Here is a 15,600-nt window from a genome sequence, read left to right on the forward strand (position 1 = left end):
AACGATGAGACAGCCTATAAGGAAGAGGTCAGAGACCTGGTCGTGTGGTGCCAGGACAACAACCTCTCCCTCAACGTGATCAAGACAAAGGAGATGACCGTGGACTACATGAAAAGGAGGACTGATCACGTTCCCATTCTCATTGACGGGGCTTTAGTGGAGCAGGTTGAGAGCTTCAAGTTCCTTGGTATCCACATCACCAACAAACTAACATGGTCCAAGCACACCAAGACAGTCGTGAAGAAGGCACAATAAAACCTATTCCCCCTCAGGAGACTAAAGAGATTTGGCATGGGTCCTCAGATCCTCAAAAGGTTCTACAGCTGCACCATTGAGAGCATCCTGATTGGTTGCAACACTGCCTGGTGCAGCAACTGCTTGGCCTCCGAACGCAAGGCACTACAGAGGGTAGTGAGTATGGCCCAGTACATCACTGTGGCCAAGCTTCCTGCCATCCAGGACCTGTTTACCAGGCGATGTCAGAGGAAGGCCTTAAAAATGGTCAAAGACTCCAGCCACCCTGGTCATAGACTGTCCTCTCTGCTACTGCATGGCAAGCGGTGCTGGAGCACCAAGTCTAGGTCCAAGAGGCTTCTAAACCGCTTCTACCCCCAAGCCATAAGACTCCTGAACATCTAGTCAAATGGCTACCCAGACTATCTGCATTGCCGACCCCCTGCTAGTCTGTTATTATCTATGCATAGTCACTTTAATAACTGTACCTACATGTACACATTACCTCAATTACCTCAACTAACCTGTACCCCCGCACATGGACTCTGTACCGGTACCCCTTGTACATAGCCTCGCTATTGTTATTTTACTGCTGCTCTTAAATTGTTTGTTACTTGTAAGTAAGCATTTCACTGTAAGGTGAAACCTGTTGTATTCGGCGCATGTGACAAATGCAATTTGATTTGATATTCAGCATGCTTTTTAGTCTAGGATTAGGGTCCGGGAAACTGGCCGTCACCGCCCGGTGTAGAAGTGGCTTCCAATAGGTCATCAGTTTTTTATTTTGTAATGTTATTTTCTTGCCGTCCAAAACTTTGTTGTATGGTAGTGAAAGATTTATTACAGAGTTATACGTAAATGTGGCTGAGGACTCTAGCAGGTTGGACGTGGATGGGGTGTGTCAGCTACTGTCTCCACCTCTATCCCATTCTTGCCTAACTTTCTCCCTTCCTTCCCTCTCTGTTTACCGAGTCGTGCGTAAATGTGGCTGAGGACTCTAGCAGGTTGGACGTGGATGGGGTGTATGTCGGCTATTGTCTCCACCTCTATCCCATTCTTCATCAACAACTCCTGGATCTCCTCGTTCTCTGCCAGGATAGACACTACAGGAAAAAAAATAGGAGTTATGACTGACTTATTTCACTATTAAAATAGCTAGAAATATGTCATTTTCTCTGTAAAATGTTCTTGACTGTTGTGGGGTGGGGTTCTTCCGTAAACAAGTATGTTATGAGATGATTTCAACAATCATGCAACAAACTTAAAAAATGATTAATAAATCAATATAAACAGTAACACTCAAAAGCTGACATCTACTCATTCAAGATTTGTATTTATTTTTAGTATTTTCTACATTGTAGAATAATAGTGAAGACATCAAAACTATGAAATAATACATATGGAATCAGGCAGTAAGCAAAAAAAAGTGTTAAACAAAGTAGCCACCCTTTGCCTTGACAACTTTGTACACGCTTGGCATTCTCTCAACCAGCTTCACCTGGAATGCTTTTCCAACAGTCCACATGTGCTGCTTTTCCTTCACTCTGCGGTCCAACTCATCCCAAACCATCTCAATTGGGTTGAGGTCGGGTGATTGTGGAGGCCAAGTCATCTGATGCAGCACTCCATCACTCTCCTTCTTGGTCAAATAGACTTTTCACGGACTGGAGGTGTTGGGTCATTGTCCTGTTGTAAAACAAATGATAGTCCCACTAAGCGCAAACCTGATGGGATGGCGTATCGCTACAGAATGCTGTGGTAGCCATACTGGTTAAGTGTGCTTTGAATTCTAAATAAATCACTGACAGAGTCCCCAGCAAAGCACCCCCACACCTCCTCCATGCTTCACAGTGGGAACCACAAATGAAGATCATCTGTTGACCTACTCTGCGTCTGACAAAGACAAGGCGGTTGGAACCAAAAATCTCAAATTTGGACTCATCAGACCAAAGGACAGATTTCCACCGGTCTAATGTCCATTGCTCGTGTTTCTTGGCCCAAGCAAGTCTCTCCTTCTTAATAGTGTCCTTTAGTAGTGGTTACTTTGCAGCAATTAGACCATGAAGGCCTGATTCACACAGTCTCCTCTGAACAGTTGATGTTGAGATGTGCCTGCGACTTGAACTCTGTGAAGCATTCATTTTGGATGCAATCTGAGGTGCAGTTAACTCTAATGAAGTTATCCTCTGCAGCAGAGGTAACTCTGGGTCTTCCTTTCCTGTGGCGGTCCTCATGAGAGCCAGTTTCATCATAGCGCTTGATGGTTTTTGCGACTGCACTTGAAGAAACTTCCAAAGTTCTTGAAATGTTCCCTATTGACTGACCTTCACATCTTGAGGTAATGATGGACTGTCATTTCTCTTTGCTTATTTGAGCTGTTCCTTCCATAATATGGACTTGGTCTTTTACCAAATAGGGCTATCTTTGTATACCACCCCTACCTTGTCACAACACAACTGATTGGCTCAAACGCATTAAGAAGGAAAGAAATTCCACAAATGAACTTTTAAGAAGGCACACCTGTTAATTGAAATGCATTCCAGGTGACGACCTCATGAAGCTGGTTGAGAGAATGCCAAGAGTGTGCAAAATATATTTTGATTTGTTTAACACTTTTTGGTTTTCTACATGATTCCATGTGTTATTTCATAGTTGATGTCTTCACTATTATTCTACAATGTAGAAAATAGTCAAAATAAAGAAAAACCCTTGAATGAGTAGATGTCCAAACTGTATATATATATTCAATAGCAACATTCAGTATACAGTATTTATTAAGGCTGGTTTACAGTTGGTCTATCGACATGTCTGTAGACAGTTGCCATAGCGACATCATAAACATTCTATTCTTGTCCGACATCAGCAGCCCGGTGTTCCCCCGAATAGCATACTTGCTCTATTTTAACGCCTATAAACCAATCAGTTAAAAAAATTAGGTAAAATGTCAACTACAAGCAACTTTCTAAACAATATTTTGGTTCATTTTTTAGCTAGCTAGCTGGCTAATCAGTTCAAACAATGACCAAGACTATAACTTCAGCTAATTTTATTTTCATTATTACAGAAAAATTAACCCACATCAGGTAAAGATGGCGAGCTTCCAGAAAATACCTTACGGTTGTGAATGTGACAAAAATAAAAGTAGGTCATTCTATAAGAGAATTGTAGAACTCCTGCACCACTTTGTCACAGATGGATTTGGTCTTGTTGCTGTAGTAACTAGTAACCACAACAAGGAAACCGCCAGTCGCAGCGACGATCAACACTCCACACGAGTATAAATGACCTGTTGTTTTGACCAGAGACACCTGTCAGATTGTAATTGTCTACAGACATGTTGTTAGACCAAGTATAAACTGGCCATTCAATATGGTCCTTTAGCAGACGCTTTTATCAAACACAGACATATTATTCAGTATGTAGCCTTCAGGTCTCACCCTGCACCACCACGTCTGGCTTGGGGATGGTGGAGAAACGTCGGTTGAGAGGATCTATCTCTCCAGGGGCCAGGAAACCCTGTAGAACACAGAGAGGCCAAAGCTTTACCATACAATACCGGAGAGAGGACTTTATCACCCAATGGCAGTTAGTCACCAGCTATTTTAGCATTTGTAGTATAGTGTACACTAGCTAGTGTAGCGTTTGTAGTAGAGTGTACACTAGCTAGTGTAGTGTGTGTAGTATAGTATACACTAGCTAGTGTAGCGTTTGTAGTATAGTGTACACTAGCTAGTGTAGTATAGTATACACTAGCTAGTGTAGCGTTTGTAGTATAGTGTACACTAGCTAGTGTAGCGTTTGTAGTATAGTGTACACTAGCTAGTGTAGCGTTTGCAGTATAGTGTACACTAGCTAGTGTAGCGTTTGTAGTATAGTGTACACTAGCTAGTGTAGCGTTTGCAGTATAGTGTACACTAGCTAGTGTAAGTTTGTAGTATAGTGTACACTAGCTAGTGTAGCATGTGTAGTATAGTGTACACTAGCTAGTGTAGCGTGTGTAGTATACTGTACACTAGCTAGTGTAGCGTTTGCAGTATAGTGTACACTAGCTAGTGTAGCGTTTGTAGTATAGTGTACACTAGCTAGTGTAGCGTGTGTAGTATAGTGTACACTAGCTAGTGTAGTGTGTGTAGTATAGTGTAGACTAGCTAGTGTAGCTTGTGTAGTATAGTGTACACTAGCTAGTGTAGCGTTTGTAGTAGTGTACACTAGCTAGTGTAGCGTTTGCAGTATAGTGTACACTAGCTAGTGTAGCGTGTGTAGTATAGTGTACACTAGCTAGTGTAGTGTGTAGCATACACTAGCTAGTGTAGTGTGTGTAGTGTAGTATACACTAGCTAATGTAGTGTGTGTAGCATACACTAGCTAATGTAGTGTGTGTAGTGTACACTAGCTAGTGTAGTGTGTGTAGTGTAGTATATACTAGCTAGTGTAGTGAGTGACGTCTCACCTCTGCCAGTAGACTTCCCAGGACGTAAAGGGACTGGCCCCACTTTAGAGGGAGCTTCCCCAGCGGGACCCTCTCCACAGAGTGGGGGTTTACATACTCCTCATCCACCTGTAATAAACCAAATGTGTTCACATGTGTGATTAGGCTTGCTAAACTCCCAGGTGTTTTCAGGATTATGGAGTTCCTTCCTGCTTATTCCCTTCCCATTCCGGGAATCTACCAACCAGGACTTCTGGGAAATGTTGTGAAGGTTCCATTAAGCCACCACTACACCCTGGCCTTCCAGTCTCACCCTATCAGGTGGAACGCTGTACAGCTCTGGAAGTAGACAGATCCCGTCTTTCTGTTTGATCAGAATCCCCTCCAGAGCATCCTTGTACTCTTGGACCTGAGCGGTTTACAAACAGAGACATGACAGGTCAAGGCAATGCTATGAAGGCATTGTTCTGACCTTGAGCAAGGCAACAAAAACACATAAACATTTCCATTTCACACGTACAGGTTACCCCACTTGTACAGACAGTGAAACAGGACTATATAAGCACCCCAGAATTATTAGTAGTATTATTTAACCTGCTATATAGCCACCTGTTCTGGGCTGTTGGTGAAGACGCCATCCAGTATGAGGTAGGTCCAGAACAGGGGCCATTCACACTCTATGTTCTCAAAGAGCTTCAGCTCAGCAGACTCATAGTATAGACGGTTAGGGTCCTGGGACGGGAGGGAGGGAACAGAACCACAGAATTATGGAGAGAGAACAATAGCAGATGGATGAAAAGGAGGGAGGGAACAGAACCACAGAATTATGGAGAGAGAACAATAGCAGATGGATGAAAAGGAGGGGGGGGAACAGAACCACAGAATTATGGAGAGAGAACAATAGCAGATGGATGAAAAGGAGGGGGGGGAACAGAACCACAGAATTATGGAGAGAGAACAATAGCAGATGGATGAAAAGGAGGGAGGGAACAGAACCACAGAATTATGGAGAGAGAACAATAGCAGATGGATGAAAAGGAGGGGGGGGAACAGAACCACAGAATTATGGAGAGAGAACAATAGCAGATGGATGAAAAGGAGGGAGGGAACAGAACCACAGAATTATGGAGAGAGAACAATAGGAGATGGATGGATGAAGAGGAGGGAGGGAACAGAACCACAGAATTATGGTGAGAGAACAATAGGAGATGGACGGATGAAGAGGAGGGAGGGAACAGAACCACAGATTATGGAGAGAGAACAGTAGGAGATGGACGGATGAAGAGGAGGGAGGGAACAGAACCACAGATTATGGAGAGAGAACAGTAGGAGATGGACGGATGAAAAGGAGGGCAATAAAACAAAGTACAGTTCCAGAATTATTTTTCTGAGGCGATGTGAGGCGACATGAGAACCTGTGGATGTCGCACCGACTCATTGTTGGAAAAATCCAAAATGCTACGAAAATCAGTTATTGTGGAAATCTAGATTTTAGTTGTTTTGGATACTTTAAACCCTTTACTTTAAGGGTAATGTAAATGATATTGTATGTTTACTTTGTAACGTTAGCTAGCATGCCCAACGTGAAAAAGCTAGCTCAAACTTCCCTGACCCGAGTGTGGCAGCCTGACTTGACCCAATTCAAGATAACATGCTACAAATCAATTAAACCAGGCTGGTTTAGACACAGAATAATTAGCTAGCTAAAGTAGTTAGCAATGTAGCAGTATAAAGTTATCATTTACAATCAACAGTGTAGTTAGCTATTAATACAAGTAGATGGAATTGTCATTTTGTCGTACACTGGAGATAACGTTCATAACAGGATCACACTTTCTTCCGATGCGGTTTGATCAGTGGGTATTAGCTGGCCAAAATTACATGAAAAGTGCTCAAAATATATTAACATTATTGCAGTAATTTCACAAGTTCTGAATTTTTATTTTAGGTAGCAAAAGCAATCAATATCTTATTCTTAACTTGTTGGAAGTGAGAGGCATCTTGCTGTCGTTTGTTAGCTCTTTCATTTCGAGGCGTTTCTTGATATCCGTGGCCAAGTGCCTTCACTCCCCTCACAGATGGAAAAGCATGTGAATTGTAGATCAATTGTCTACCAATAGTTACAACAATCCACCGATTTTAATCTTTGAAGGGGTGTGAACGAGTACACAGGCGAGAAGGGGTGTGAATTGGGATTGAGATTGGGCTCCTAATAGTAACACAGTCTTCCCATTTTCTAGTTAGTCATCAATCATCGTTGAAGCCGACAGCTGACTTCTCAGATAAATAGCGATATGTGGTTTGTTGTTTGACTTAGCTAGTCAGTTGTCAATACTTTGAGAAAAGATGCCAAAATTGTCAATAAAACTGCCAGTATGCTCTGAAATACTGGTAATCAAGGATTGTTTTAAGTGGTCCCAACGATCATCTGTCACCTCATCATGGATGGAGAGATGAGAGAGCATATTCAACAAGGAGCAAGCAAGGTACAGTATATGCATATTATTGTACAGTGTGATAATTACTTCTAGTAATGATTATTTAATACAAACAATACCGATTATAAATATAGTGACAACAACCAAGCTGAATGGTGTTTTTCTTTCATGACTCAATGCAATTTGAAAAAAACGTAAAGGAATTTTTTTATTGTTTTCTTCGTTTTTAACTTTAAAAGCTCAAAACTCGGGTTCTGATGAATACATATTTCAGTGATTTTAAAAATATCTGCATTTGGGATAGTTGAGTCCCAGCTATATAAAAAAATAATAATAATAATAATATTCATGGTGAAGTGTTTCCACACAAATAAAGATACCACATTAACGCACATAACAGATTCTTACTACGATGGATAGGAGCTGTTCCTCTGATAAAGCCCATAGTCTGAACACCTCCCATGACTGCAGACGCATTTAATCAAATGTAGAAGTGACTATGACTGGTGGGTGGTGAGATATAAATAACGGTTAAATAAATAAACATGTGGAGGGAGGGAGGGAGGGAGGAGAGGGAGGGAGGGAGGGAGGGGAACAGAGAGAAAGAGAGAGGGAGAGAGAAAGATGGAGAGAGAGAAAGAGAGAAAGATGGAGAGAGAGAGAGAAAGATGGAGAGAGTGAGAAAGATGGAGAGAGTGAGAAAGATGGAGAGAGTGAGAAAGATGGAGAGAGTGAGAAAGATAGAGAGAGAGGGAGAAAGATGAAGAGAGAGTGAGAGAAAGATGGAGTGAGAGAGAGAGAGAAAGATGGAGAGTGAGAGAAAGATGGAGAGAGTGAGAGAAAGATGGAGAGTGAGAGGGAGAAAGATGAAGAGAGAGTGAGAGAAAGATGGAGAGTGAGAGAGAGAGAGATGGAGAGAGAGAGCATGTTTTTACCTCTTTAGGTGTTTTGTGTCCATCCCTGAGAAACCTACAGCATCCATATCGACCCTGAGAAAAGACAAAGGGAGCGATGAAAAATGTAAATATGCTCAGCCAAACTCTGCCTAATAGAGTTTGACTTTGATTTAAATTGACAACTTAAATAACAAAGGGCCTGAATGTTGATTTGAGCCCCACATGGAAATCAAACGAAGGGGACAGACTTAACCAATAATAATCTAGGAGAGACACTGGCTGACCCTGACCTGCAGTTCAGATACCATCTTCTTCTTGGTGTTGTTTTCTATGGACTACATAACCCTGTCATAAGGGTTACATTAAAGTACATAACACTGCATAGCCCTGTCATAAGGGTTACATTATAGTACGTAACACTGCATAGCCCTGTCATAAGGGTTACATTATATTACATAACACTGCATAAGCCTGTCATAAGGGATACATACCAATACATATAATATATGCCATTTTCCCTGCCATAAGGGTTAAATAACACGGCATAACACTGCATAGCTCTGTCATAAGGGTGACAAAACACTGCATAGCCCTGTCATAAGGGTGACAAAACACTGCATAGCCATGTCATAAGGGTGACAAAACACTGCATAGCTCTGTCATAAGGGTGACATAACACTGCATAGCCCTGTCATAAGGGTGACATAACAGTGTCCTGACCTGTAGTTTGGATATGATCTTCTCCTTGGTGATGTTGACTATAGAGATGTCCTCTACAGCGAAGGCCGGGTACGAGATGATGGACAGAACACCTGCATCCACCTCTTTAGACATAGATGCCCTGGGAAGCATGGAGTTTAGGATGGACTGAGGAGGGAGAGGGAGAGAGAGAGAGAATATTAGAGACACATATTTCCCTCAGATTACACAGATCCACAAAGAATTCTAAAACAAACTGTATTTTAACATCTACTGGGTGAGATACCACAGCGTTCCATCACAGCAGCAAGATTTGTGACCTGTTGCCACAAGAAAAGGTCAACCAGTGAAGAATCACCATTGTAAATACAACCCATATTTATGCTTGTTTATTTTCCCTTTTGTATTTGCACATCATTACAACATTGTATATAGACATAATATGACATTTGAAATGTCTTTATTGTTTTGGAACTTATTAAGTGTAATATTTACTGTTAATTTTAACTTTTGTTTATTAACTCTGATAAAGGATAACGGAAAACTTAGACAAAACTAATTGAAATGTATATTATGTGTGTCTATACGTGCGTGTGTGTGTGTGTGTGTGTGTGTGTGTGTGTGTGTGTGTACCTGACAGTGCTGTATATCGTCAGCCAGAGCGTGCACTACAGACCCTGGTCCTCCTCCGGCTCCAAACAGGTTCAGTTCATCCAGGGCCTCCAGAGCTGCCTGTGGACATAACATCTTCATAAGGACTACATAACACCTTCATAAGGACTACATAACACCTGCAAAAAAATGCTAACAGGTACTAAGGAATTCCCATAGCAGATGCTAGGTAAATGCTAACAGGTACTAAGGAATTCCCATAGCAGATGCTAGGTAAATGATAACAGGTACTAAGGAATTCCCATAGCAGATGCTAGGTAAATGCTAACAGGTACTAAGGAATTCCCATAGCAGATGCTAGGTAAATGATAACAGGTACTAAGGAATTCCCATAGCAGATGCTAGGTAAATGCTAACAGGTACTAAGGAATTCCCATAGCAGATGCTAGGTAAATGCTAACAGGTACAAAATAATTCCCATTGCGGATGCTAGGTAAATGCTAACGAGCGCAAGCGAACATAAACTAATTGCATGTACAGACAAAACCCTGCTCATAAAGTTATAAAGTTAGCTCCTCACAGTTTGCAGCAAAATGCTGACAGGCTCTTGATCCAGACGGGGCTTCTCTGCTGTTACCAAGATTCAAGAAACTTTTCTCTCGCAAGCTGGCCTCTTGGCCAGCAAGTTAGTAAACCAAAAACACAGCTGGAGAGAATTTATTTAAATTTGGCACATCTTGGCAAGTTAACTTAATGTAAGATCATACCGTATAGTTGATCACTTCAATTCAGTTACGCAGTGGGAGTGACTCACCTTATGAAGCAACAGCTCTATCAACTGTTGTGAGGAACTACCGGTAAGGTTCATAATGAAAAATAATCAAAAACAAGTGAAATTAACTAACTTCCCGGAAATTAACTAACTACCGTTTAACTACCGGTAAGCTTCAAAATGAAAAATAATCAAAACAGGTGAATTTAAAAATGCTAAATGCTATTTACCTAGAGCACAAGTTGACGGAGGGCATTTATTTAAAAAGCACAAATATCCAAATTATATTGAGAATCATAATATTGCATATTCAAAAAGACCCCGGATTCCGGTATATACGGTATACTGCCCAACCATACTACATCTTCATAAGGACTACAATGCCCTGTCATAAGGACTACAATGCCCTGTCATAAGGAATACAATGCCCTGTCATAAGGACTACAATGCCCTGTCATGAGGACTACAATGCCATATCATAAGGAATACAATGCCCTGTCATAAGGAATACATTGCCCTATCATAAGGAATACAATGCCCTGTCATAAGGAATACATTGCCCTGTCATAAGGAATACAATGCCCTGTCATAAGGACTACAATGCCCTGTCATAAGGACTACAATGCCGTGTCATAAGGACTACAATGCCCTGTCATGAGGACTACAATGCCCTGTCATGAGGACTACAATGCCCTGTCATGAGGAATACAATGCCCTGTCATAAGGACTACATTGCCCTGTCATAAGGACTACAATGCCCTGTCATAAGGAATACAATGCCCTGTCATAAGGAATACAATGCCCTGTCATAAGGACTACAATGCCGTGTCATAAGGACTACAATGCCCTGTCATGAGGACTACAATGCCCTGTCATGAGGACTACAATGCCCTGTCATAAGGACTACAATGCCCTGTCATAAGGACTACAATGCCCTGTCATAAGGACTACAATGCCCTGTCATAAGGACTACAATGCCCTGTCATAAGGACTACAATGCCCTGTCATGAGGACTACAATGCCATATCATAAGGAATACAATGCCCTGTCATAAGGAATACATTGCCCTATCATAAGGAATACAATGCCCTGTCATAAGGAATACATTGCCCTGTCATAAGGAATACAATGCCCTGTCATAAGGAATACATTGCCCTGTCATAAGGAATACAATGCCCTGTCATAAGGACTACAATGCCGTGTCATAAGGACTACAATGCCGTGTCATAAGGACTACAATGCCCTGTCATGAGGACTACAATGCCCTGTCATGAGGACTACAATGCCCTGTCATGAGGAATACAATGCCCTGTCATAAGGACTACATTGCCCTGTCATAAGGACTACATTGCCCTGTCATAAGGACTACAATGCCCTGTCATAAGGACTACAATGCCCTGTCATAAGGAATACAATGCCCTGTCATAAGGAATACAATGCCCTGTCATAAGGACTACAATGCCGTGTCATAAGGACTACAATGCCCTGTCATGAGGACTACAATGCCCTGTCATGAGGACTACAATGCCCTGTCATAAGGACTACAATGCCCTGTCATAAGGAATACAATGCCCTGTCATAAGGACTACAATGCCCTGTCATAAGGACTACAATGCCCTGTCATAAGGACTACAATGCCCTGTCATAAGGACTACAATGCCCTGTCATAAGGAATACAATGCCCTGTCATAAGGGCTACGTCAGGTCGTAAGACTGTCAATACAACGACATATCAGATACAACAAACCATCATCACCGTTTTTCGGGTGGAAATGACAAACTGTAGAAACCGAAGGATGGTGACAGATGGCTGGTGTAAGACATTGAAACAAAATGGAAAACTACAAGTCACTTATATGGTAACAAGAAATGGCACATTACGCTGCTGGTTTCTAGGAATATCCAATAGAAACAGTAGTATTAGTAGTATTAATCTATTTATATTCTTGGAAACTCCAGTGACCAACGCTTACAACATGATACTAGGCGAACACAATCAAAGGCATACCAATGACAGACACTCGTGTGTGTGAAACCCACCCTCTGTCCACCATGAACGCATTCTCAGCTGCTTTGTGTGTGTGTGTCTGTGAGAGGATCGGCCTTAATCTCTTTCATGGCAGCATGCCAGACACATAAGAAGGGGTGAAAAAGGAGTGAGAGTGAGAGAGGACAGTCCACCCCTCAAAGCGTGGTTCCTCTCTACCCAGTACAGACAGTAGAGGACTGACCACCCCTCAGAGCCCGGTTCCTCTCTACCCAGTACAGACAGTAGAGGACAGTCCACCCCTCAAAGCCCGGTTCCTCTCTACCCAGTACAGACAGTAGAGGACAGTCCACCCCTCAGAGCCCGGTTCTTCTCTACCCACTACAGACAGTAGAGGACAGTCCACCCCTCAGAGCCCGGTTCCTCTCTACCCAGTACAGACAGAGGACTGACCACCCCTCAGAGCCCGGTTCCTCTCTACCCACTACAGACAGTAGAGGACAGTCCACCCCTCAGAGCCCGGTTCCTCTCTACCCAGTACAGACAGTAGAGGACAGTCCACCCCTCAGAGCCCGGTTCTTCTCTACCCAGTACAGACAGTAGAGGACAGTCCACCCCTCAGAGCCCGGTTCCTCTCTACCCAGTACAGACAGTAGAGAACAGTCCACCCCTCAGAGCCCGGTTCCTCTCTACCCAGTACAGACAGTAGAGGACAGTCCACCCCTCAGAGCCCGGTTCCTCTCTACCCAGTACAGACAGTAGAGGACTGAACACCCCTCAGAGCCCGGTTCCTCTCTAGGTTTCTTCCTAGATTCCTAACTTTCCAGAGTTTTTTCCTGGCCAAAGTGCTTCTACATCTGCATTGCTTGCTGTTTGGGGTTTTAGGCTGGGTTTCTGTACAGCACTTTGTGACATCGGATGATGTAAAAAGGGCTTTAAAAAATACATTTGATTGACCGAACAGGAATAATTCATGAAAAGAGAGCAACGGGAAGAGTGGGATGAATGAGAGGGGTGAATGGAGGGGTGAATTGAGAGGGGTAAATGAGAGGGGTGAATGAGAGGGGTGAATGAGAGGGGTGAATGAGAGGGGTGAATGAGTACGGAATGTTCAAAGTGTTCCGCAAGCAGGTCAGATGCTTGTGTGCGTGTGCGTGTGTGTTCTTTGTTGCTTCACTCTTTTGATCACAGCTTGATAAAGGTTAAATGTTTGTGGCAGGCTTTCTCAGCAGTGTCAGTCATCTTTATAGGCTTTCCCATACAGACCACAATGTGTGTGTGTGTGTGTGTGTGTGTGTGTGTGTGTGTGTGTGTGTGTGTGTGTGTGTGTGTGTGTATTCTCACTTTAGCCATGCCGATGGAGCTAGCGTTGAGCTCAGGGATCCCCTGGTTCGTCTTGTCTCCTCGCTCCCACATCCCGTAGTCCTGAAAGAGTATCATTCATAAAGTATTTATAGAGCTTGGTAGAGCATTCATAGAGTATTTATAGAGCTTGGTAGAGCATTCATAAAGTATTTATAGAGCTTGGTAGAGCATTCATAAAGTCTTCATAACCACTGTAAGTAGCAGAGTGAGTAAGCAGAAGGGTCCCATTTTAAATTAAATGACCAACCACTTAAATGACATTATAGAGCTGTATAGAGCGTCCGTAAAGTCTATATTAGCACTACATAGATGCTACAACATCCACAGTTCGTTTCTTCACGTCTCTGAATTTAAACAGAAACTTTTCAGCCACTCTGTGAGCTGCCTCGACGTAAAACTATGAAGTCATATCAAATCAAATGTATTTATAAAGCCCCCTCTTAGATCAGCTGATATCTCAAAGTGCTGTACTGAAACCCAGCCTAACCCCCCCCCCCCCCCCAAAACAGCAAGCAATGCAGGTGTAGAAGCATATAACCTCTATATTAACTCCTATGACAGTTCATAAACACTACATAGAGACTGAAGAGAAACGTACAGCCACTTTGTAAGCTGCCTCGATGTAGAACATGAGATTCTGTACCACATCCACCTCATCCTGAGTGTAGACGATATGGAGTCCTGCAGGACAGACACGCGAAGGGTAAATACGAGATCAACAATTATAAATAACGTTACAAAAACAATACATTTGGTTGCTACGACAACTGGAGACTCAAAAACATGAGGACTAAGTGAGGAGTGGAAGATGATACACACACAGTCCTAGAAGACAAAACATATGAAGACATCATATGAAGAGGTCATAAAGCTTCATAGAGCAGTCATGGAGTGTCCCCTCTACCTGAGGCAGTCATCTGAGCGAGGAACAGCAGGAACAGAGAGGTAGCGTCCACTTGGAGGTGTCCCCACTGATCGTCCCCCACCACGGTAGCACAGGTCCTGGTGTTGTACTTAGCATGGAGGCAGTCCATGGTGCTCTTAGTGTACTTAAACTTCTCCACCTTGTCCAGCTGAGCGAGCGAGCGAGCGAGAGAGAGAGAGAGGCAGAGAGACAGACCAAGAGAGAGAGAGAGAGAGAGACATACAGACAGACAGACAGACAGACAGAGACAGACAGAGACAGACAGAGACAGACAGAGACAGAGACAGACAGACATAGAGACAGAGACAGACAGACAGACAGAGAGAGCGAGACAGACAGACAGACAGAGACAGACAGACAGACAGAGAGAGCGAGACAGACAGACAGACAGACAGACAGAGAGACAGACAGACAGACAGAGAGACAGAGAGAGCGAGACAGACAGACAGAGGGGACCATGTATGTATTACGCATGTATGAGCCTTTAGAATGTCTCATTGTCTTATACGGTGTTTACATCTTGTCCAGCTAGAACCTGTGGGTCGTACCTACCTGTCTCATAATGCACTGTAGAACACCTCTCATTAGTTTCACCACACTCTGGTGGGGAGAGAGAATAGAGAAGAGGAGAGAGAAGAGGAGAGAAGTCATCAACAAGCAGCCATACACCTCCCAATCAGCAGGCAGACAGACCAGAGGACTCGCTAGCCAGGAAGAGAAACAAGACAACTAAGGCTTTGCCACCTGGGACACACACACAGACGGGGCCCTAAACCGTGAGTCAACAGAACAGTACAGCAGTACAGACACAAACGCACACACACACACACACACACACACACACACACACACACAGTACCTGTTCCAGTTCGTAGGCCTTTGCCTTGTCTTCATCTCTGTCTGCATTCTTCCTGTAGGCCAGACTGAGAGCCCAGACAGACAGGATGCTGTACACGTTGTCTCTCACCCAGGCATCGGGCTGATCTCCACTGGCTGGGAGGAGACCTGTGACTGGGTCCTGGGGAGGAGAGAGGGAAGGGGTTAGGGCTGATCTCCACTGGCTGGGAGGAGACCTGTGACTGGGTCCTGGGGAGGAGAGAGGGAAGGGGCTTTAGGGCTGATCTCCACTGGCTGGGAGGAGACCTGTGACTGGGTCCTGGGGAGGAGAGGGGAGAGAGGGAAGGGGTTAGGGCTGATCTCCACTGGCTGGGAGGAGACCTGTGACGGTCCTGGGGAGGAGAGG

General features: G+C 43.5%; 1 protein-coding gene across 1 annotated transcript in view; it reads right to left on the reverse strand.

Annotated features, from left to right (window-relative positions):
- The window catches only part of LOC139415872 (phosphorylase kinase, alpha 1a (muscle)), a 45,088-nt gene that overhangs the window by 16,462 nt on the left and 13,026 nt on the right, over nt 1-15,600 (reverse strand). The window contains 13 exon segments of the mRNA XM_071164002.1: nt 1,203-1,337; nt 3,672-3,750; nt 4,685-4,792; nt 4,977-5,072; nt 5,273-5,395; nt 8,037-8,090; nt 8,718-8,864; nt 9,330-9,428; nt 13,412-13,492; nt 14,031-14,113; nt 14,337-14,505; nt 14,910-14,957; nt 15,217-15,375. Of these exon segments, the coding sequence (XP_071020103.1) occupies nt 1,203-1,337; nt 3,672-3,750; nt 4,685-4,792; nt 4,977-5,072; nt 5,273-5,395; nt 8,037-8,090; nt 8,718-8,864; nt 9,330-9,428; nt 13,412-13,492; nt 14,031-14,113; nt 14,337-14,505; nt 14,910-14,957; nt 15,217-15,375 (1,381 nt within the window).

The sequence above is a fragment of the Oncorhynchus clarkii genome, chromosome 9 (genome assembly GCF_045791955.1).
Source record: "Oncorhynchus clarkii lewisi isolate Uvic-CL-2024 chromosome 9, UVic_Ocla_1.0, whole genome shotgun sequence".
In the NCBI taxonomy this organism is placed as follows: Eukaryota; Metazoa; Chordata; class Actinopteri; order Salmoniformes; family Salmonidae; genus Oncorhynchus; species Oncorhynchus clarkii.